We start from the raw sequence: 23,320 nt of genomic DNA on the forward strand, positions 1-23,320 counted from the left end.
CAAAAAAACAACAGTCGCAGTGTGTGTGTGGAACACATGTACACGTGTTTGTAATTACCAGGGAAATGGTGTCCTCTTGGGTGTCCCCTGCAAAAGGAGGGTGTCTAACATCTTTGTTTTCTTAGTGTAAGGCGTCCAAAAGACACCCTGCTAACTAATAGGGATGCGTACCGGTTATAAAGGTCCGGTTATTACCTGAAAAAACGTTTCGGTTCAGGTCCAAAAAACCGAAACCCAGTTTTCCGTTTTTTTTGGTACTGGACCGGTAAAAAAATCTAGCACTCACATTATATCTTTTTCGTTCTAGAGCATCTTAAACCTTCCGTAAATCGCAAAATTTGCGCTCGAAAAAGACGACGTTTGCCATTCATGGCGGTCATATTATCTGCATGCTGAGGTACAACAAGCAATCTTTCCCGAAAACGATCTTTTCTCCGTGAAAATATCCCAGCACCACCACAAGACAATGTATCAGGTCATGAAATATGTTGTGATTAGTAAAGAATATTCCTATCGCGGTAGATACACCGTTAGATTGTGCAAAACACGATCAAAATTGGCGTTCTCGACACCGATCGAGGCGCTAGGCGCCATATTTGTTTTGAATTAGCTGCTCTCGCGAGATTTGATATTAAGAATAGGTTACATGCAAGGTCAGCTGACCTAGACAGCGAGACTTCGCGAGACTTCATGACCTTTCACCCACAACCGCGGGAACTGAAGTGAGAAGACGTGACGAACTGTTTTCATTGACGCTTGCGCATATAAAGATGTCATCCCGCAGCATAAAACGGAAAAGGCAAAATCTGTCCGGGGCAGGAGAAGCTGGCTATTATTTTTCTGCCACAAATTGGATAAAGATGGCTTGATCGTGGCAATCAGGGATATGTTTCTGCAGTGGGCCTCCCAAAAGGACTGTGATATCCTGTGATATCAGCGGTGCGGGACTTGCTGCTAATGAACTTCTAATGAATACCAGGTGCCTTGATCAGATGAAGGGCATGCCAGAATGTCAAAAGGCCGAGTTCAGAGAGAAATTCAAGTATATATTTTTTCAATTTTTTTTTTTGCATGTGATTTTTAAAAAATGTGATTTGTGTTGGACTCCAACTTGACAAAGTCTAATCTCATTTATTGGTTTCCTTTAAAAAGTGATTTTGCACTGGAAAATATTTTTCATTTCACAGTCTTGACCAGTAATTATTACTTATTTCGTTCATTTTTAAGAACTTTAATAATTCTACCTTATTCTGATAGAAGAAAGCAACAGACTTAGCATTGTGTTATACTCTCAGGTTAGTGTACAATAACATGATATCAGTCTTGGTCTATGACAAACAGCGTTACACTGGTATAAAAGTACATGTATGTGTATCACAGTGCAATGTAAGAACACTCCAAGTACTAGTAAATAGAAGTTTGGCAATTAGTCAGATATGCCATGGGTTCAGGTCGGACCTAATAGGTCCGGACCTGAACCTAAACTTTTAGGTTCAGGTCCGGACCTGAACCTGAAAATGGATTTAGGTCCGCATCCCTACTAACTAATAGTGTGCCCCTGTGTGTGTAGGTGGAGCAGTATGACTTTACCCAGGTGGAGCATGACCAGGCTGTGATGCTGCTGAGAGCCATGCCGAGATCGGTCACCCTCGTCATCGAGAGAAGATAGAGACGCCACCTAGCACTCCATGTGGAAATTGCCAAACTACAGTAGTACAGGATATTCATGGCACAGTTATTGAACATGTTAAGGATGGTCTCACAGGTTTGCATGTTGCTTTTCTTCACCTGAATCCTTGATATCTTTGGAATATATGAAAAAGAATCTTTTATTGTGTTGATGAAAGTTAGACATCCAGGTAATAAGATATGCCAAAAAGAGTTACTCAAGCAACTGGATAAGATTTTGAATCTTTACCAATCTTTTATCGCAATCACGTTTTTACAAACGCAAAGAATTGGACCCAAACGAGTCTTTAAAGTCTTTGTGAAGGAGTGAATTTGCCGTTTCTATGGTGTTCTTTTTGGCAGATGACTTTCACATGAATCAGTGTATCAAATGTATCATTCAAGAAAGTCCTCTTGAAATATGTAAAATTTCAACACAATTCAAATGAAAATCTAAAAATCATTTGAAATTTATTGTAGAAGAATAGTAAGTACATATAATGAGACCATGTCATTGTCGTGTTGGACATGTATTCAGTGTTAGATTTATGTACATTCAATACTGAGCATGTCCCTGGTAACAACATGCAAAGTTATGAGACTATCCTTAACGTTTGTGTCAGGCTTGTCAGTGTCTTCAGTTGTACAAATCTTGCTTAACCTTATGCAATCTAAGGGTGCTGTACGGTGCTTTTAACATCTGAGTGCAAAGATTTGATTTCTGTGATGTTTTATGTTTGACAAAATCCCTCCTTATACCTACCTCATCTGCCAACCGCCCTGTTTAGTTAACTGTATTAAAGTGAAATGCAATACGTAGTTTTATTAGTGAAATATCTATCATAGAAGGTGTTGTGGTCTTCCTATTTTCACATTCTAAGGCTTGCCAGCATTAGTTCATTCAATACCATCTAATACAATTGATTGTCCCAAGCCCTGTTGGGGGAAGAAGAATCCAGAATACCAGTCAAGCTGGATTCAAATCAAGCTACATGTATATGTGATAAACCAAACACATGTACATTGTACAGCGGCTTTCAATCCAACAACCTTTCGATAAACAATTTTTCGGTGTTAGCAATGTGTCAGTATTAATCATATTAACAACGCTTTATGAAGATCATGGTATGATAGTCACTATTTCTTGCCAGGCCGCACCACCACAAGCCAAAACAACTTGCCAAGAAATTCTCTCTGTGCCAATAGCATTCATTACCATGCTAGAGATGGTTGTACAGACTGTACTATGAAATTGCATGTTGTAAATTTGCTATGCCACATTTGGTCCAGTAACAGCACTGAAGGCTAATTCCTAAGGTGACCCAACAACATTTTAGTAGTACTCATTTTAGTATTTGTGCTGTTGTTTGAGGAAATACGATGAAATAAAGTGAAGGCACTGTCCCTATCCATATTCCCCTGGTGCCATCAGCATAGGCCATACACAGGCCATGTTCTTTCAGTCTACAAAATTTTGCAATAAAGAAAACGGCAATTCTCACCTAAAACCCAGACTACCTCCCCATCTATCTTACCAGTATCATTCCGTTACACAGTAAGATTTAGTTAGGCCAGACGTGATGTAAATATATATAAAAGAAGGGTGATCAAAAACCAACAAATTGATGTTCCAGTAATAGTTTTAATGTAGATGAAATATTTGTTTCACCTAATGTAATCATTTATGGGTGTACTGTATACTACTCCTGTCACCAAAAATGGAGATACCCTACCTTAGAATAGACTCTGGGTTTTACTGTGTTGTACTATTGTATCTATGGGAACTTTCTGGACCTAGTATGTATATTTAGAAAGATGCTGAAGAGATGAAGATGAAAATTTCTGAGACAAAGCAAAACATGAAATGATATTTAAAGAAAGTGTTAACCCTTTCCCTGCTGATGTCTGCTGTAAACAATACAATATTGGGATCATAGATGAGCCCACAGCAGGGATAAGGTTAAATAGATGTATGAGAGGGTGGGTGTCATACTCTGTGTTTGAATGAAACTGTATATGTAGATGTTGACTGTGATCTTTGCTTTAAGTTGTACAAAATCTTTTCATAGTGTTACAGTTAGACGAATAGGACTGGGCGAAAAGGTTGCTCAAAGTATTACATTCTGGTGGTTTCTATTCAATGCAAGATTTTGATAAGAAACAAGAAGTATGTATTTGACTGGCTCTGCACAAGGATGCATTGAGGGTTTGTGAAGAATTTACTATTATGTTGTCATCAACTGTTGCATTAATAAGGGTAGTGTTTTAGAAGAAACTGCCTACTCTAATACATGCATACAATGTATGTATGAATGTGACTGATGAAAAAAGTGTTGGGTGGCAATGCAGATATGTAATGTAAATTTACTGTTTCTTTTATTGTATATAAGTTGTGCATTTTATTGTGACCCACCCATGTCTTCAATGCAGCTATTTGTCTAGTTTTATAGATTTTATTCTGGTTTCTCTGAAGTATGGTACACAGATATGGTACTTGGACAAATAAATGGTAATGCATATGGTTTTAGTTAGTAAAATCTACCTGCCACAAATCAGCGCAAATACATGTATTTTCATAACTTATTTCTTTGCAATCTCTACGTCTCTACCCGTTCTTGTCTACCAGTTTTTTAGAAGTCATTTTCTTGTACTTTTTTAGATTTCTCATTTGCATTTTTCCTACTTTTCTATGTGAAGTGCAGGTAGATCATTTCTGCTCGGAAGTGTGTTTTAATGTTTTTTTAGGCAAGTTCTGCTGCTGGACAACGACATTATGGAAGCATTGATACACAATGCTGTTACATGTAACTTATAAGGTGTTTTATTGAACGAGTTTGTAACCAGGCTATGGATGGGCCTATAGAACGCTTTTAAAGAAGGTATGAGATTCAGCAATATCTAAAGCTTATTTTGAAAAAATACATTGAAGAAAGTTGACAGCTGCAATGCCATTTCTTGCAAAGCAAAGAGAACAAACTGAAAAGTGCAAACTCCATGATGTTTTGGGAAAGAGATTTTACACAATTTGTTGTTCAATATTGGTAACACAGTAGTACAGTCCAATCACAGTTACTGGGTAGTTATGGATTTTGGTGGAATATGTTCATCAGTCTGTTGATTTGCATATTCAATTAAACTTTTACGACTTATGCCTGATGTTGTGTTATATTTGCACATTTCTTACCCGCAAACATTGAATATATATTAGACCTTCCTAGCCTGAATTCAATCAAGCCTCTTGTGACCGCTAGCGGCCCTGTAACCACCTCACAACCCAAGGGGAGGGGAGAGAAACCCCCGGACAGCTGGAGTTTGCGTTATACAGACTAAGACCTTCCAGTAAGACATATCTCTGCAAGATTTCTGGTCTCAAAAGTGTACAGTCATGTACACGTATTTAATTTCAAGGGATGAGTCTTGAGGACATTTAAGCATCATTTGTTCCATCCATGGTATTACAATAAACCAACAGTTCCTGAAACTTGGTTTTATTCGCCTGTGATATCTACATTTCAAGGAAATAGCCATTGAGGCTCTGAACTTGTGCATAATGAGCAGTAGACCTACATTGTATTTTCACTCGTCAGTCAGAAAAAATTAACTTTATTACATCTGTCTGCCAATCTGTTGGAGAAGTCTACTTTTACAGTATTTGTACATTGGTACTGATTCAATGGGCTTGCAAATACAAATGTACATTGAGTGCCTAATACTGCATGTTCTTATGCCATGGAACGACAGATATGGTACTGTGGATAACATTCAAGTCTACATTTACAGTACGTGTCTGTAGGTACCGATTCAATAATTATTGGCTGGTAAACTGCATTCTTTCTTTGCATCATAGTCAAACCACTTGAACAATGTAGTACCTACTAGCATTTGTTCCTATGCCATGGAACGACTGAAATATTGCAGGTACTGTGGATAACATTCAAGTCTACATCTACAGTATACAAACAGTGTGTGTACTGTGTAACGTTAGGTACCAATTCAACAGGCTTGCAAATTCTGCCTTCTTTCTTTGCATTGTAACCAAAACCACATGAAAATACAAATGTACAATGTAGTACCAACTAGCACATGCCAAGTCGATGAAACAACTGAAATATTGCAGGTACTGTACTAAAGACTAAACTCCTCAGAGTTAATGTCAAAGTCTGCCATCTTTTGGTTCAACACAAGCCAGCGGCCACAGAAGCCTATGTCAGCAACTCTCTCATGAAAAGACAACCACTGCGGTTTCAGGTATTGGCACTCAGCAGCGTAGACATTGCAGTTCTTGTCGTAGTCTCCAGTCCAAACCACAGAAACCACTCCTAGAGTCGTGTATCGAAGTGTTCCATCGTTCATGTGGCCAATGAGAGACTGCACGTGACTGTCTGATGTTGGGTTCCTAATCGAGTTACTCAGCTGGAGAAGGTCATTGGAGGAGTGTAGGAGAGCCTGCTGGAAGGATTGGTAGGACGGATTGGTCTTGTACGCGTACACTGTTCCTGTGATCCCTGCCAGTAGGAATGATGATCGGACGGGATGTTTTGTCATGTCCTTCGCTCCCTCGACAATCACATCGCTGTAGTCACTCAGGAGACTCTTGACCGACAGAGCTGAAATGACAGTTGGGATGATTAACTTGATTCTACCTCCTACCATAGGATACACATAGGTGGTGTTAGTTTGTTGCTATATGTAACGTTGGGTGTTTAGTTCTTCGACGACTTGAACTTGAAATGTATTAGGTTTGGGCCATCTAGCAACTCAGTTTGAAACTGCACATGATCATGACATTAGTCTTGTCCAAAGGTAACGTTATCACAAAAAGATTTAAATGGCCTCATTCACAACATTCAGCTACAGTCATTGGTAAGTCATGTCATATAGGTAGCCTAATTTTCGTCCGTTCAGTACTGTAACTTACATGCAGCTTGGCCTCCCATAGGAACTTCATATATTTTACAGGAAGAGAGGGAGGGGGTTGGTGGAAATATGGAGTATTCTGGACGTTTAAATGATAAACGGTAAAATTAAAAGGTTCATATGATAGCATGGAAGCTTAATTAGACCGTCTTACCAACACGCTCCAGTCTGCCTCCCTTGTATCTGTCTATAAACCGTAAAACGGACACGGGAGTTCGGAGTTTCATCAGAAACAGCGCCATGTCGGGCACGTTTGTCTTTCACCTCCGACCTTCAAAGAAAATCCGGCCAGCCACACTATGATTTGGGGGAGTACCGGATTTAGAAAAAGTTATAATAAACCATATTTATATCGTTTGTCCCCTCTTGTTGTTTAAATATGATACAAAAATATTTGTTTTATTCAGCATTTAAGCCTTGTTGAGTAATAAAGTAATACATTATCTAAAGTGTTAACAAATAAAAAGGCGGAGTACCACATTAACGAATAGTAGATCCTAAACCTCGTACTCAGGGCACTTACCGACACTATCCTGTGTACGAGAAGACGAAGATGGCGGATCCAGGAAGACAAACTGTTGTTGACGTGGCTTCACAGGTTGTATTTTCGATGTTTGAGCTTTAGAGAGGTTCAGAGATGTTTCTTATACTACTTAGAGCATTTCTTGTAGTTTATATCACGTTACTGAGGCGGTGACAGGCACATGTATCATTATTTGGCTGATATATTTAGGTCAAACTATAAAACCTTGGTCGTACAAAATAAGGCCCTAAAACTGCCTCAAGCCAAATTGTATAGGCCTCATGAACTTGCCGAAATAATTCACGTAAATCTTCTTGTGCTAATTTCATGTCTTCCCGATTTCAACCGAATTAGATCGTATCAAAATTAAAGGTCCCATGATTCAGGTGTTGAGGACAAAAAGTATTGTGTGACAATAACACGTGTAGCAAAGGGGACTCTCTTTTGCACATTTGATGAATAACTTGGTACATTTTCAATTATAGTAAATGTGAAGCCAAAACCTCCTTGGTGATGCTGCCTTGGTGATATTAACTGTGACTTTTGTCGTTTGTGGTTTTCAGGAAAAAGGAGACCAAATATCATCTGATGACTTGCAGTTTCATGGTTTGTATCAGAATAATTTGACTGCCATGTGACTTTAACTTAGCTTAATTAAGATAGAATCATACTTTGCAGGTGAAACGTTATTTTGCATAAATTATAGTAATAGTGATAGAATGGTATTGTGCATGTTTAGCCTGGTATCCAAACCTATTATAGCTGCGTGTAACTGTTGAGTAACGTCGCGGTGGTGGAGTGCCAGGGCTTTTATTAATTTGTCCAAGAACCCAAAGGTCCTGTGTTCGAGTTCGGGGTCCCCCGACTTATTCTGTTGATGTTGTGCCCTTGGGAAAGGCACTTTTATTACACAAATTCTCTCACTTCGGTGAAAATGAGTATCTAGCTTTGGTTAGGGATGTCTCTCGCATAGGACGTTAAATGGAGGTCCCATGTTTGAGAAGAGTCATGCCTCAAGCATGTATAAGAACCCCACTACACTTATCAAAAAGAGTAGGGGTCCTTCCCGGTGTGAGTGGATCAAATAAAATTTGTCTGGATATGCAGGTTGTACTCTTCAATGCAAACCTGGTGTGATACGCTATGCAATGAATAAATGAAGAGACTCAGTAGCTATAAATTATATGGGTTTGGATTCCAGGCTAGTACATGTTAGGAAAATACTAACATATAATTATAAAGTTGTCAACTGAATACATGCATGTAAACAAACAGCTGCCCACAGTATGTTTATGTAGTTTTTTTTTCTGATACAATATAGACTTCAGTGGTGCCACCCTGAGTGATGGGGGAGGGGGGTTGCCTGGTGACAGAACCAGCCGGATGTCCAGTGATGACGAACCTTTACTGGACGCAGACTCGGACCAAGCAGAGGTCAGGACTCTTCTATTCATTTTGCAGGGAGGAGACTTTTAAGGGTAGTTAGGGCATTTCTGCCCAGGCTGATAATGGAATAGTCCTAAGACAGTAACATTGTTATGACTAGAGCCCCAAAGGATCTTATACAAAACAGCTTTTTAGGTAATTAAGGTGCAAAGTAACTTAACAATAATGTCTTCCTTGAACATGATTTTGCATGTAAATTAAACTGAAAATAGCTGGAGTTGATGGGTTTTGATATCCTTATCTAAAAAAAGTGAACAGTGACTAAGTCTCATCATACTTTTGATGTAACCATTACGATATAAACATATGTCTTTATATCTTCTCTATTGATTTATGTACGATTATATTGCATGTAATAATTTCCACAGCTTCTAGGTGGACAGAAGAAGCAGTCACCTTTCTGGACTTTTGAGTATTACCAGGATTTCTTTGATGTGGACACTTACCAGGTATTTCATTTTATCATGACATTGTCCATGTGTGAAAATTTTCTTAATAAATATACATGTATGGTCATTTCTGTTTCAACATCCTTTCTACAAAGATGTGCTACAGGCAGTTTTATTCTTTCAATAAAGGCATACAATGTATTAAGTATTATATGTTTCTGCCATTAACAAATTGTCTTCTTCAACTGCCTAGAAGCAGCTGACCAGATAGAAAGTCACCTAGAAGAACATCCTGTTCATTTTGTACAATGTTAGTTATTGTTTCCATGGTTTTCATTATATATAAATATAGACCATTCCTGCGTTGTCTGCTGTAGGTGCTACACCGTATCCTGGGCTCCATGCTCCCCAGACCTGGGAAGAACTTCCTCCTGACACACGTCCGACCAAACCCTGACATATACGGTACTGCTTCTACTGTTACTGCTTAGCCCTTGTTCCTAAGGATAATAAGCAGTGTTAGTAATAAGTGACTAAAACAAGAAAGGGGGAAAAAAGACAATCACAATACATACAGACGTTCGCTGAAACGTTGGTTTAATAAAATGCTTGGTTGTGTAGAAACAGTCTTTTTACCAACCTGATTATGCTATTCACAGAGTCACAATAAGGAAATTTAGCTAACTGATTTTGAATATGACAAAGACAAGACTTGAGCTTGAACTTGTGTTGCACATTACCAATGACTGTACTTATGTTCCTGTGTGTTCTCAGGTCCCTTCTGGGTGTGTCTGACATTAGTCTTCACCACAGCCATCAGTGGGAACCTGGCCAACTACTTCAGCCTGGCCAGCAGTGGGTCTGAGTACCACTGGGTATATGACTTCCACAAAGGTACAGTCTCTTTGGCTGGCTACTCATACAACAGTAGAACAATAGCAGCCATTATGGGCTGTGAAAACAATTGTCACAGGAATAAAGAAGTTACAAAGATCAGTATCTGTCAGTCTTTCACCATAAGTTGAGCTGTTTGATTTGTTGAATCAGAAGTAATCCTATGTGAGAAAGAACGTTTTTAAAGAAACTAACATTATGTCATATATAAGAAGAGATGTTTTCTATTTTTGTAGTGACCCTAGCAGCAGCAGCCATCTTCAGCTATGCATGGTTAATCCCCACAGCCCTGTGGGGGTTCCTGTGGTGGAGGAACTCTCAGCCTCACTTCACCTTCCTGGAGATCATCTGTGTCTACGGATACTCTCTATCCATCTATGTACCCATATCGGTGGGTAATCATGTTAATGGTGTTAACTTCTTCTTCTGACAAAGTACCATACTGTTAGATGTACAGTCATACTGATTACTCTCCAAGCTGAAGATACTAGTACTATAGGCTCTGGCTTGTTTTTGACATCTTTTTAGCCATTTTGTCAGCATTTCCATTTTGTTGATTTTCTGATCGTTGTTTACTGGTTGTTAACTGTCTATTCCTTAGGTCCTGTGGCCATCCCTGTGTTCAAGAATAGTCATTAATCATTGTTTACTGATTGTTTACTTTCTATTCCTCAGGTCCTGTGGGCCATCCCTGTCCCTGCGGTACAGTGGGCGCTGGGACTGGTAGGCATGCTACTGTCTGGGTCTGTTCTAGTGCTGACGTTCTGGCCTGCTGTCAGGGATGATGAGAGAAAGGTACACTTCAGTTCTGTATAAGGATGAGGATTTTTATGACAGTGCTTTATCTGTGCAACAGCATCTGATTCATCTTTATCTGCTGGAGATAATGCTATACAATGTATATTTGGTCATGTTCATGTAGTTTCTTACTGTCATTGTTAAACACAAAATTGTTGTTCCAGGTGACGTATTTGACCTTGGTTCTGATCTTCATTCTGCACGGACTGCTGGCAGTGGGCTTTATGGTAAGTACTATCATTTGAACATGTAGAAGAAGCATTTTGTTTCTATGATCATGTACTGCAGACATGATAGGGGGAGTTGTGATTTTGAAGATGCATGCGTTGTTATTTGTGGGCCTCCTAGAGGCTTTACTTGGCACTGCATCACAGCTTCACCATCTTTTATAGCTTCTGTTTTTATGATATACTTTAATTTTCTGGTGGCAGATAGCTTTGGGGGCCAGGAATATGTGGTATAAATTTGGGTCTCCTAGCAGCTTGTTTGTAGACATCTAAGCTACAGTACAAATGTAGGTATAGCCCAGACAATGTCATCAACACTGCCTTCTGTTGCAGCTGTATTTCTTCAGCGTACCTCTCCATGGGAGCCCTGTCACCCCTCAGCCACACAGGACAACTATTGCTCCAGCCGTCTCCACTAAACACATCTAGTCATCATAAAAGGACATCACATTACTGTTCTGGTCTGCTCCAATATAGCCTCCATCATTTGATACTGACAATGGTTGAATCCTAGATCACAACGTCCTTACAGCAGTACAGTATTGTCTGTAGCTAAACAGTCCTATTTGTGTGTGACAGTCCCTGCCACCTGATTATAATTAAGTCACACTTGTGAGCTGGCCCTGTATGGTTAGAGCTGTTACAGTACTATAATAGAGTTCTTTCCTATGGATCTGCTTTTCTTCTGTGGTATGCATCAGGTTGGCTTCTCCTGATTTCAGTTGCTTGGTCAGTGTGGCTTATATCATATGAATGGGTGCCATGAAATGCTTTCATTACCCAGGGCTATGTTGGTAGTTAAAATGCAACAGCTGTAAGCTAGTCAGACTTGGTATAGGAATAGCACAGGTCCAATCGGAAGCTCATCTTTTGCCCCCCTCCCTCTTCGAATTTCAAGGATATTGGTTTTTCGTTTGTATGTTGCTCAGAGTTTTCTTAGTGCCAGTAGGCAAAGCAGCGAGACTCATAATCATATATATGTATTTACATTATTCAAGTTAAAGAAACCTGATGTAAGTATTGATTGCAATGAATTCTAAATACAACATATTAATAATTTGAGTCTAAGGTTAAATTTCTAGATCAATGTACAGTGAACTATAGAAGGAGAGGGTGTTAAACTTTTATTTATAATGCTGGGTTGGTCCTTTTGTATATGCTGTTGAGCGTAAATATGCCCAAATATATTGTGAACATAATATGATAAAGTAAGCAGTACAATGGTTTGTGGGTTTTTTTACTCTCCTTTTTGGCAATGAGAGTAAAGATGTCCAGATATATTGTGGACATACATGTAATATGATAAAGTATGCAGTACAGAAGTTTATGTTTGTTTCTTTTTACTCGCCCAAACACTTTTTGAGAAGGATGGGACATTTTGCCAGATGGAAGTAGTAGTCATGAATTTACTTAATATTGTTGGAGTATTTTAGCAAATACTTAGCCTAAATCAACAATAAAACGGTCATAAATCAGGGATAGTGTAGGTGTGAAATACTGCAGTACAAAAAAAATAAAAGGAACATGATGTACTATCACACCATTCTGACATACTGGTATATAGGATATCTAATTCATGAATTTAAAAAAAGTAATTGTGAATATCATTTTACAGTTGTTGTAAAATGCTTTAAGTGCTTTTATTTTTAAGTGTAAAATGTACGATATGACATTTTCCCATAACCATTTGGCAATAACAAATCTTCAACTACATTGCGAAACACAGGCTCACAGAGGGAAGTCACATTGTACACATTAAACACCCTGTAGAATACTACATATTCTGTTTCTACGCCAAGATACAATTCAGTAGGCTGAAAAAAATACAAAACTGTACATAACACCCATTACATACTTTAGATGTTTCCACAATAGTTCATTTGAGGCAATATAGAAATTTTACTTTGCTGGTACATGTATAAAAAAATTATCAACTTATTTTCTCATGAAAAAAATCCATTCATTCACAGCAAACAAAGCAATAAACATCTAGTAAGAATTAATATGTCAACATGAGATAAAAAAAACAATCTTATTTTAACAATTCACAAGTTATATTTTCATTTTCTGGACATCGTAAGAATGCAATGGTACTACATTGTATGTGAAATGAGGTCTTACAAATATTTTGGTTTGTATAGAAAAGGTTAACTTAACCTTAACATGAAAAGTTGCCTACAAGAACTAGTAGGTACAAATATCATCATGTGGCTTTGGTAGTACCCTGAGGGTTAAACTAGACAAACTGTTGGCACATACTGGTAACTGTAAACTACGCCAAACACTACTAAAACACTTATAGCACCAAACGTCTGTCACAACATATACCAAGCCAAGCAGCAAGCACTTGATCAGTTCCTAACACCCTAAGAGAAGAGTTTCTAACTTGGAAAATTGAAGAAAGAACAAAGCACAAACATGAAAATGATGATATCTTTGTTGCAGTCATACCCGTAAACAGTCAACACTTAGAAATAATCTCAGAATGGCAGAGTTTATAGTATGTTTGCTACACTAGGTTTGTCTCAGCAGTTAGTGGTTCTTGGGAAGCCAGATTTGGCCAAGCTGAGGTTTTACATAAAGAAGATGGGGGAGGGGCAATGGCCACTTCCCTGGGAGTCTACACAGTAACTATACATGACCCTAGGAAAATAAGGTATTGACACCATTTGTATATCTGTTATACACCAACTTTACAAAAGAAATTTAAAAAAAAACACTTTGGCTTTGGCTGATAGTTTCCCCAAAGATACCCATCATGCAACTTATGAAATAATGGCATTTTAAGTATTCTGAAGGTGGACACCTGTTTATTTTTTTCAAAATATCTAAATCTTATTTAGTATAGAAAAAAGAGTGACTAAACAGTACGCCTAACCAAGTCACTGAGCAACACAGCTAAAAGACACTGTAGATTACACATAAGCAGGAGAATCCAGGCATTTCACAGGAGCGCTGAGGGTGACCTGGCAGAGCGGTACAGGCCGCTGTAGAGCCTGGCCACGTTGTCGTCAAACAGCTGTCTGTGAGACACGTCTGACCAGCTGCTGGCTCGGGGGGACCAGTAACTGTCATCACTCAGTCGAACCAAAACACTGCAGGATATAGGAACATTTTGTAGGTTTTAGAACAGAAATTGAGTTGTTTGGTTGGGCAGAAACTTTGCACCAAAAGTGCTATAATCATAAAGTAACAAAAGTGTGCCTTTTCTTTATGAAAGTTGAAATATAAATCAAAGAATGACAATACAAGAATGTATGCAAAATTATGACAAGAAATACTGTAACTACAAAGTTGCAAGATGCAATCCTTTGTCACTTAGTTAAGCAAAAATGATGTACTTCTGTTATCATAAATTAGAAATATTTAGAACATCAAACTGTAGTTAGAAATTGTTAGCACATGTAACAGTTACTTATCTCAGTTAAATTTTTACAAATGCTTGGAAAATGTTAGAACAAAAGGCAACAAACACCCACACGGTAAAGTGAAATTGACTAAATGATATATCACTACATTGTTGTTAGTTACAAGACACATATTAGCATTGACTTCCACCAAAAGACAAGGACAAAACAGAAACAACAGATACCTTCATACAAAACTAGTACCTTCTCCCCGGGGACAGGGGACGGGGGCTGACAGACCGTCGGAGTTCCGCTAGGTCCAAGTCATCCTGGACAGGGGAGGAAAAGTCATTTGTAAACTTTCTTATACATGCATAACATTATATTTTAGGTGTTATCAAATATTAGAATCATTTCTCTAGACTAATAAAATATCACGACTTGAGGGTCTTACAAAATGATGTATCTGTGAAAATCATAAGCCAGCTGTTAAGTATGCAGTTTTGGGGAAATTTTTATGTCTTCAAGTGGACAAGATGGTACGTTACAATGAATTCCAACTCCAATTTGAGCTTGAAGCTACATTTACCTACTGGCTAGGATCATGCTGTAATTGTAATTTTGAATCAAAACTTCATTGACCATGTATATGGTCACTAAGCCTAGGAAAAGGATCATGGAAAAGTTGATAAGGGACCATGGGGACGCAGACTTACCTGAAGCCTGCGCTCCAGTCTATCCAGCTCACTCTGACTCAGCAGTTTCTGTACACGCCCGTGGATCACGTCAAAGTAATCCTGGTTCCCAAACCTGAATAAATCAATATGACCATTAATTGAAGACTGCAAATACCACTGTTTTCATAATAAAACAAACAAAAAACAAACAAAACAGGAGGGAAATTTATGCCAACATGTGAGACAATACAATCATGCTCCTGGATCATAGACGTAATACTTAGATCCTCCCGTGCCTGGATCATTATTATACTGTATAAAATCAAAACCTCTTGCTATAACTGACAGTTGCATCTTAAAATGTTCAAAGAACTGTTTTGAATTCACTTTGATCAAACAGTCCCATAGATTGTATACTAAAAGACTGTCATTTCTGTAAAATGAAACAATTTGTAATCCAACTTGGTTGAACTAATTTGGTTCAGTTCAGTCTTATCCAATCATCATCATCATCATCGGTCGACCCCCGGGGGGGACGGGGCAAGTCCATGCACAACCGCCGACCACTCCATCCTGTCTGCCATGGCCGCACTCAGGTCCTCCATATGAATTCCGGTGTCTCTGGACAGAGCCCTTGAGAAGGTCAGCTTCCTGCAGTGTGTTTTCCCCCGGGGCCTCCACAGAATGAGTGAGGAGATAAAAAAACTTACGAGGACTGTCAGGTCTTGGGAACAATCCTTCTTGTAAGAAAAGTTCTGACCTGTCTCTTAAAGAGCTCCTGAGGGAGGAGGGACTGAGTGGAGGCGAGGCGGGCGGGGCTGAGTACAGTCGCCGTGGTGACAGCCGTGCTGGTGATGTTGACCTCGGGCTCCTGTACGCTGAACTGATCAGCTCTGCCGTGTCTGCAAAGTTTCAACAAGCAAGATTATAACCATTATCCCAGGAAAATAAAGTTCTTACAACGCAAGTGGTAAGCCGATGCACAACTGCGGCATAATTTCTCATGACAACAGCCAAAGCAACAACAGACAATTCCTGATATACATGTCTTTTTGTGTCTGTTCAATAGCATTTGAAGAACTTTGAAGCTTGTAAACAGACTCTGTTGTATATTACTCACCATCTGTGTCATCATCCAATGAGAAGAGGGGCTCTTGGACCAAGGGCTCCACAACCTGCTTAGGGTTGTACAACAACATTTTGTTATTAATACTTCATTGTTAAAGACAGTGAATAAATGCAATAAAGTAAAAGTAAAGCAGTCAACCTCAATGTGGTGAAGCATGATGATTTTTCAAGTAGGTTAAATGGTAGTGCAATGCGGCTCACGTTTTTTTGCCAAGCACTAAGACTCAAGTGTCAAACCTCTGCATGTAAAAGAACCTAACACACTTATCTAGATGCAATAAATCAAGACTTGATATATACAATTTTGTGGCATTGAGAACAAGTGATTTCAGTTTTTACCTTTCTGAGGCTTCTGGAACTTCTACTTCTTCTGGAGCTACTCAAAGGGGCTGACAAAAAAACAACAGGCATGACAAAAATGTTAACATGACACACACATCATGCAACATCCAAAAGAAACAAAACAATAGCTACATCTTTCACTGACAAGTGAAAAGGTCTCACCTGAGGAAGGCCTCCTGACAGGTGAGGGGCTCCGTGGAGGGGATGCAGGTACACCCTCCAGGATTTTGTCCTCTACCTGAAAATCAAGATCAGATCAGTCAATTATACATTCAGAACACTCCATTTTCTTCCTACAGCAAAATTCAATCCCCGCAAACATTTCCTCTTTTATAGTAATTTGTATTTTACATATTCTGGCATAGCGATCAACACTTTAAAAACAGCATCTTAGCATGATGAACCTTTAACAAACTGAAGTAGCCGTTTGGTTGCCAATTCTTTATTGGTTCCATAGTTGGGCAACAGGGGAAGGTTAACACTGAGGCATTTTGAGAATATATATTATATATACAGTATATTATATAGTAGATAGAGTTAAGATCATACAATGTTGAAAACCTTACATTTCTCACTACAAATGGCGGCCTGGGTCCTTCAATTTTGCTGCTCTTTGGGCCCGATGTTCTCCTTTTGGTGTACGGAGATGGCGAGCGAGCGCGGGAAGAAATGGTAGCTTCCTCGTATCCCTTCGGCTTCTTTTGCTTCTTTTTCCTACGCGAAGACTTCGAGCCACCAAGGTCGTCCTGTTGTGGACAAAACAAATGATGAAATGTTATATTTTAGGAATGCTACTGAAATCATGTAACCCTTGCTAAAAAATACAATTTTCAAAATCCATCCAGTTGCTTGAGTAACTATTTGTCTCGTACCTTATTACACAGTACATGTACATAAAGATGTTATTTTGTAACATTTCCAGAATTACTCATTCCTACCAGTAATCCCAAACATCCAAATTTCAGCTTGCCTACAGACTTCTCAGAATTGACACTGTCTGTCCAATCAGCCACGATCCCTTAACATAAAACAGCAATTAAATAGTACACAAAAGGTGTTTAGAATAGTTACAATGCTTTTAAGCTGATACAAATTATGTTCTTTACCTCAGAAGCACTTGTGGACAGTTCCCTGACAACCCCCGATGTCCGAATGCTCCATTCCTTGATCGATGTCTTAGTAGAAAACTCAAGCTTGGGTGAAATTCCCTGCAGACAGGAAAAATACATGTTAAATATCATACAGCAATCAAGAGTACATAATTATGTAACATGAAATGAGATAACAAAACATTTTCTCAAAGCAAATACAGCAGAAGCTAGAACTGTTATTCATATCACTTCATCTTGCATTTTAGGTCATTCAGATTTTGACCCAGATTTTGAGTTTTCACAGAATGCTTTTTACTTAGGGGTTCTAGAAAGACAAATTTGACAATGGTTTCAAATAGTCCTAAAATAGTTTATACATAAAAGAATATCATAGTATTACCATTCAGTCATTACAAAACAATTAGTCGAATAAGACTTTCTCAAAGGGCTACACAACATGTTACTTGTACATGTAAGTCCTCATGTCCTAAGTCCTCTATTTAGGACATACATGTAAGTTCCTGTTTGGCACTTGTTAAAGTTTGCTTTTTGATAATAATGAATTGCTATGCTGATAAGGAAATCGTTCCCAATTTTCTTAGAGTTAGATGTTATCAATGATATGGTTGTGGCTAACTGTTTTGTTTATACAGATATGGTTGGGTGTGCCTCATACATGATTATCCAGTCCATCAATTCTCAAGTAAGTTGAGCTTTACTGAATCTAGTATGATTTTGAATAAGGAAAAAAAATTACTATTCTCTTCACTAATGTGGCTGAAAAATATACCACAAGCAAAAACTAAGTAGCCACTTAAAAGGCAACCCAGGTCGAGTTACTTATTGCTTCAATTCACAAGTTGCAGATGAGTGGACCTCTGAAGAATTTCAGCTCTCCCAACTATTTGGGAAGTTAAGGTTTACACACAATAAACTCTTTCTAAGATGTTTGTTTTGCATGTTTTGGTTATTTAGGCACAGCAATACAGTAGTGGACATTTGGCTTTGCACTGAATACATTGCATCTGTTTTTCTATACTTCCATTCCAGAACACTGTGGACAATATAAGATTTTGAAAGTATATAGTTGCAATCTGTTTTCAGCAAAGGTGGTATAGATACTTAGATTTGTTTATTAAGTTCTTGGAATGTCTTGCTTTTAAAATCCATGCATAGATAGCTCAGTTATCAGAAATGTTGTGTATTTAGTTAGGCCATCTGGCTAGAATTACCTATTGTTTGTTTACAACTTACATCCCTTGTTTTCATGTCCACATAGAGTTCTTGGAGTCCTTTGTTGCATTCTAACGGTCACAAACAAACTTTTGGTGGTCAAATTTCAATCAACCAAACTGGTTCACTTTCTCACTTCTCAGTGAATTTGACAAAATTACCTTTTTCATAGCATGTCTGAATTTTAACTTCTGCATCTACTAACAAAATTCCACTAGAGTACATAATTCCGCCACCCTCAAAAGAGGTCCAAAACAGATCTGCAACCCAACGTCCCCCAGTATAATGCACTCCTGTATATCTAACCTGTGCATACCTGGAGGGAAGAAGTCATAGCCTTATGTCTCAGAAGGGACAAAGAGGATAAGTAAGTAAGCATACCTGGGGGATGCTGCACTAGAGATCTCTCAAACCCACTGTTTTTCAAAGTGGCGGATTTACACAGATTGAGCATGTTTTTATAGCCTGTACTTACAGGAAAATCCCAGGCCCTGTCCATGAGGACCTCCCTGTCTGCACCAGGGTAAGCAGGTGTCAGGCTGGGGTATGGGTACAGGAAGTCCCTAGCTGGGGCCTGGTACCGGGCTAGAACTTTTCCACCTGAAGAAATGAAATTCAGAAAGAAATTCCCATATCAAGTCTAACACAAGGTTACAGATTTAACTATTAAACACAGTACATGTAGTATACAACTCTAGTCTACTACCAAATTAAATCAAGAAGGTATCAGACAACATATCATACTATATGGTGACTGATATTTCATCCCTATCTTACAAGGTGTAAACATCTAAAACAATATTCTCTATACTGCTTCCTCTCATAGAGGTACATGTATATTTGAAGCCCTGGTCAAGTGAAGGTTTTGAGTGCAGAACAGCATTATCAAAGGTGTTTGTTTAGTTATTGTTATTGTTAAGTAGGGTAGTCGTACCTGAGTAGTTGAGTTGGATCAGCTCGAAAAGCACATGGTCATCTGCAAAACAAACGGGGTATGCCTAAACACCTCACCCGACCTCATCCGACCTCACCCGACCTCATCCGAGTCTAAAATGCAGTGTATACGAGGCAGGGACATTATTTGACGTTCTGGATACGTTAAATATGCAATTATGAATGCAAAACAAGCAGCAAACTCTAAGTATTTACCAGTTTTTATAAGTTACTCCGCTCGTTTCCATGATAGAAGATTTCTGGCCGCCATATTGGATCATGCCACTGTTGTGGTCTACATGGGGAAGTTCTTCATACCTTTTTTATTTATTTTTGTCCGACAGGACGATAAGACGGTGGGTACTAATTACATTTTCATCACAAACCACTCATAGAAACTGTACACAATAACTGTACACAGTATCTGTACACAATAACTGTACACAAAGTGTTTTTCAGCCTCGAATACACGCACGCAGTGTGTATTCATTGCGCCGGCCGTCTTGACCTCCCGTTACCTATAAAAACTGGTAAATACTTCAAGTTTGCTGCTTGTTTTGCATTTATAATTGCATATCTAACGTATCCAGAACGTCAAATAATGTCCCTGTCCCGTATACACTGCATTTTAGACTCGGATGAGGTCGGGTGAGGTCGGATGAGGTCGGGTGAGGTGTTTAGGCATACCGAAACAAACGAACCATAGTTAGACATTGGTGGTGGACTAAATATCAGTAAATCTTATTCTTAATACCTTGCAAAAAGTGAGGCCACAGCTCAATACTGAATGGCACACCGTGAAAGAAAGACTCAAATCTTACTTTCTTCTTGAACAATTGTTCTTGAAGCAAGAATGGCATTTAACAGACACTTGATTATAATGAAGGAAGTCACTCAGTCTTAAGGGCTCACCTTCTAAGATGTCGGCGACTTGTGCAGGGTCCACTGCATTCAAGAAGGTCTGGAACCATAAGATACCTGATGTAAGAATGGCCTTTTGCATGCAAGACTTAGTTTACCATGTACCAGGCAAGTAGGCATGTTCTGGAATTTCAACAACTGTAACATTATAATAGACCACCTTTTGTGTGTAGCCAACATTTATATTTGTTGTAGAATATCTGCTATAAGACTACGAAAAATAGGCCCAATTTACAAACGCATTCTGACAATTTGCTATGTCGACTTGGAATCAACTTGGAGTCGCTGATTCGACTCCAGGTCAACTAAAAAATGTGTCTGTGTGTAAATTGGGTTGTAGTGTTTTCAATGGAACTTCAACCCAAATTCACATTGAGGGTGCACATCATATTTACCAGAAGCAAATTTGAAAGTTTTCAAACATCTCATTGGTATTACTGATCTTGGAAACTGTTACAAAAACTTTGAAATTAGCCATTTAGCAAAGAAGCTTGACTGCTATAAACTTATAACGCAGGAATGGCTAGGGAAGTATTGTTAATGAACTCACCCTTTCAAATTTGAATTTCTCATGATACAACAGTGGGAAGACTGGAGGAAGGAGTTTTGTTCTCTTGTAGCGGCCAAGGATGCAGGTGCTGAGGTACACATCATCACGCTCTCTCAGGAACACACCCGGACATGTCACCTGTAACGCCAAATACAAAAAAGTATACCTGTAACATTACATGTCTGTACATGTCACCTGTAATGGTAAATACAACTCAGCATGTCACCTGTAAAGGTAAATACACCTGGACATGCCTGACAGTCACCTGTAATGGCAAATATACCTGTACATGTCACCTGTCAATGTGATGGGAAATACACCTGAGATGTTACATACACCTGTAATGGCAAATGTACATTTACATGTCACCTGTAATGACAAATACACCTGTACTGACTGTAAAAGCCTGGATTGGTACAGTAAATATACATGTCACATGTAATGGCAAATACACCTGTACAACTCAGCATGTCACCTATAATGAAAATACACCTCTACATGTCACCTGTATATTTAAACAATTATTGCTGAGTTTATAGATGTAGGCGTGACCCCATAAAACAACAACAAAACAAACTGACATGTTTCACGCCCCTTCTGCAGCATTGAAGATGCAATGGTCCTAACTTGATGATTTTCGAAAAACATCGCATATGAACCTAATTATGCAGCAAATGTTTCTAACCCCACGTCCCCACTAGGGTGACCTATCATTCTCAGACCCCCTCCCCCCACGCTACACACACCCCTCACCGACGCCTACCATGGCGATCACGCCCCTTTCCCCCTACCGTGTGGCTTCCTAGTAAACATCTACACACAAAAAAGACATTGCTTGCTTGTTCCTACCAGAACAGAGCACAAAAAATAATCCAGAAGACGAAAACACTCACGGCGTGAACGCTCAGATCCACCACACATTTCAGCGCCTTCCGCGGCATGTTGCTCCTGACAACACCGCCTCGCGACGTCCGCTGGTCCCGGCGATCTCAGCGTTCGAGAACAATCGGCTTTCTATACCCAGCTGGAATCACAGATTCTCGTGTAGTTTAGTTTCCTGAGATCTAACCTTCACGCCTTATTGGCAGAGAAACACACTTGAGTTAGTTGTAGGAGGTTCAAGACAACGCTTGGCGTCCGATCGCGTCCCCAGCGGCACAACTAACAACTGATCGTTTTGTTCCGGCTGACCTCTGACCTTGCATAAATTGTCTCACCTGAGTGACGCTCCATACACACAGTGCGCCCATGTGTGTGGCTTTATACATATAACACGTATTCAATTCTGGAATTTTATCTATCGGAATGGACAGAAGGAAAGAAGAAGAAAGGAATGACATTTTAGAAGGGAAAGGGTACCCATATTAAAATTGAGAAAGGAGGAAAGTACTCCCGCCACTGCGACCGTTACTTTTTGTTTGTTTTCTGTCATGTAACGTTAATACAGGTGTGTCAGGCTCTGGGTTTCGTATCGTTGTGAACTACGTATACAATGCTAGTGTACTTTCGGAACTCTTGCATCTGACGATATATGAATAAATAAATAAATTTGGTGATAAATGAATAAATAAATTTATTTTTCATGCAACCCGAAGCCACTACCCACAACCGTTTTAACAATGTTTAATGTGCCGCCCCTTAACTTACGTACATACACGGACCCACAGCTGACAGGGAAGCAAACAACACGCAAGGTCATTCATTCTAGCCATTCATTGATTTTTGGAGGTCACGTGTACAGTGCATACGCTCGAGCTCACTTTCCTTTGACAGTGACGGAGTAGTGATAGGAAACTTGACACCACCAGCAGTAATGAACCACCTAGACTGTGTTTACACACATCAACGGAAATTGACTGTGGTAGATCTCGTATCGATAAGCAAATTAAAGCACGCAACGTGTGTACTTCTGGAATATATTCTGAATTTCGTATATTTGAAATGTTTGTACTGTTTTTGTTTTGTTTCGGAATTCGGAGAGTGAAAAGTACAAATTTTCCTGTTTCTTTTATGGTTATGTAATCGTCTAAGCTTGCGAAACCGTTATTTGTAACGTTACTGTCCCTTTAGGCTTTACTCTCCAAGCAGCTGGTTTCGGCTCCGTTTCCTAGGCGTTTTTGTCGGGCTTTCTATATTGCCCCGTTGTCGCCAAGCCAAAACCGCATAAAAAGACTTTAAAAAACAAACAAGCTGGAGCCGAACCTCTGCTTGGAGAGTACTTTCCCCCCGTATGCGT

General features: G+C 39.1%; 4 protein-coding genes across 8 annotated transcripts in view; 2 read left to right on the plus strand and 2 right to left on the minus strand.

The window, feature by feature from the left end:
• The window catches only part of LOC136445426 (erbin-like), a 38,574-nt gene extending 33,757 nt beyond the window's left edge, over positions 1-4,817 (plus strand). For all 3 annotated transcript variants that reach the window (XM_066443434.1, XM_066443435.1, XM_066443436.1), the window contains exon 25: positions 1,571-4,817. In XM_066443434.1, the coding sequence (XP_066299531.1) occupies positions 1,571-1,669 (99 nt within the window). In that variant the 3' untranslated portion in view covers positions 1,670-4,817. The remainder of the gene's footprint in view (positions 1-1,570) is intronic.
• Positions 4,818-5,256: 439 nt separating this feature from the next.
• Positions 5,257-6,875, minus strand: LOC136445428 (mitochondrial import inner membrane translocase subunit Tim29-like). The gene is made up of 2 exons (XM_066443438.1): positions 6,740-6,875; positions 5,257-6,275 (listed from the first exon to the last, which is right to left on the minus strand). The coding sequence occupies exons 1-2, from the start codon at positions 6,825-6,827 to the stop codon at positions 5,794-5,796; spliced, it is 570 nt and encodes a 189-aa protein (XP_066299535.1). The 5' UTR covers positions 6,828-6,875; the 3' UTR covers positions 5,257-5,793.
• Positions 6,876-7,065: 190 nt separating this feature from the next.
• On the plus strand, positions 7,066-11,854 carry LOC136444405 (protein YIPF1-like). Its single transcript, XM_066441947.1, has 10 exons — positions 7,066-7,183; positions 7,672-7,714; positions 8,430-8,542; positions 8,923-9,003; positions 9,321-9,408; positions 9,718-9,837; positions 10,074-10,228; positions 10,513-10,632; positions 10,800-10,862; positions 11,196-11,854. The coding sequence occupies exons 1-10, from the start codon at positions 7,139-7,141 to the stop codon at positions 11,289-11,291; spliced, it is 924 nt and encodes a 307-aa protein (XP_066298044.1). The 5' UTR covers positions 7,066-7,138; the 3' UTR covers positions 11,292-11,854.
• A 603-nt stretch (positions 11,855-12,457) lies between these two features.
• On the minus strand, positions 12,458-22,273 carry LOC136444404 (spermatogenesis-associated protein 6-like). 3 transcript variants are annotated; one of them, XM_066441945.1, is made up of 14 exons: positions 21,978-22,272; positions 21,085-21,222; positions 20,526-20,574; positions 19,615-19,656; positions 19,156-19,280; positions 17,463-17,564; positions 16,923-17,102; positions 16,519-16,594; positions 16,354-16,403; positions 16,007-16,061; positions 15,647-15,788; positions 14,926-15,019; positions 14,474-14,538; positions 12,458-13,957 (listed from the first exon to the last, which is right to left on the minus strand). In XM_066441945.1, exons 1-14 carry the CDS (start codon positions 22,023-22,025, stop codon positions 13,807-13,809), a joined length of 1,317 nt encoding a protein of 438 aa, XP_066298042.1. In that variant the 5' UTR covers positions 22,026-22,272; the 3' UTR covers positions 12,458-13,806. The 3 variants fall into 3 exon arrangements, with proteins under 3 accessions (XP_066298042.1, XP_066298041.1, XP_066298043.1); XM_066441944.1 differs by having other exon boundaries at positions 16,007-16,064; XM_066441946.1 differs by having other exon boundaries at positions 13,846-13,957; positions 14,455-14,538; positions 16,007-16,064; positions 21,978-22,273.
• Between the last annotated feature and the right edge of the window lie 1,047 nt (positions 22,274-23,320).

The sequence above is a fragment of the Branchiostoma lanceolatum genome, chromosome 11 (assembly GCF_035083965.1).
Source record: "Branchiostoma lanceolatum isolate klBraLanc5 chromosome 11, klBraLanc5.hap2, whole genome shotgun sequence".
Taxonomy (NCBI): domain Eukaryota; kingdom Metazoa; phylum Chordata; class Leptocardii; order Amphioxiformes; family Branchiostomatidae; genus Branchiostoma; species Branchiostoma lanceolatum.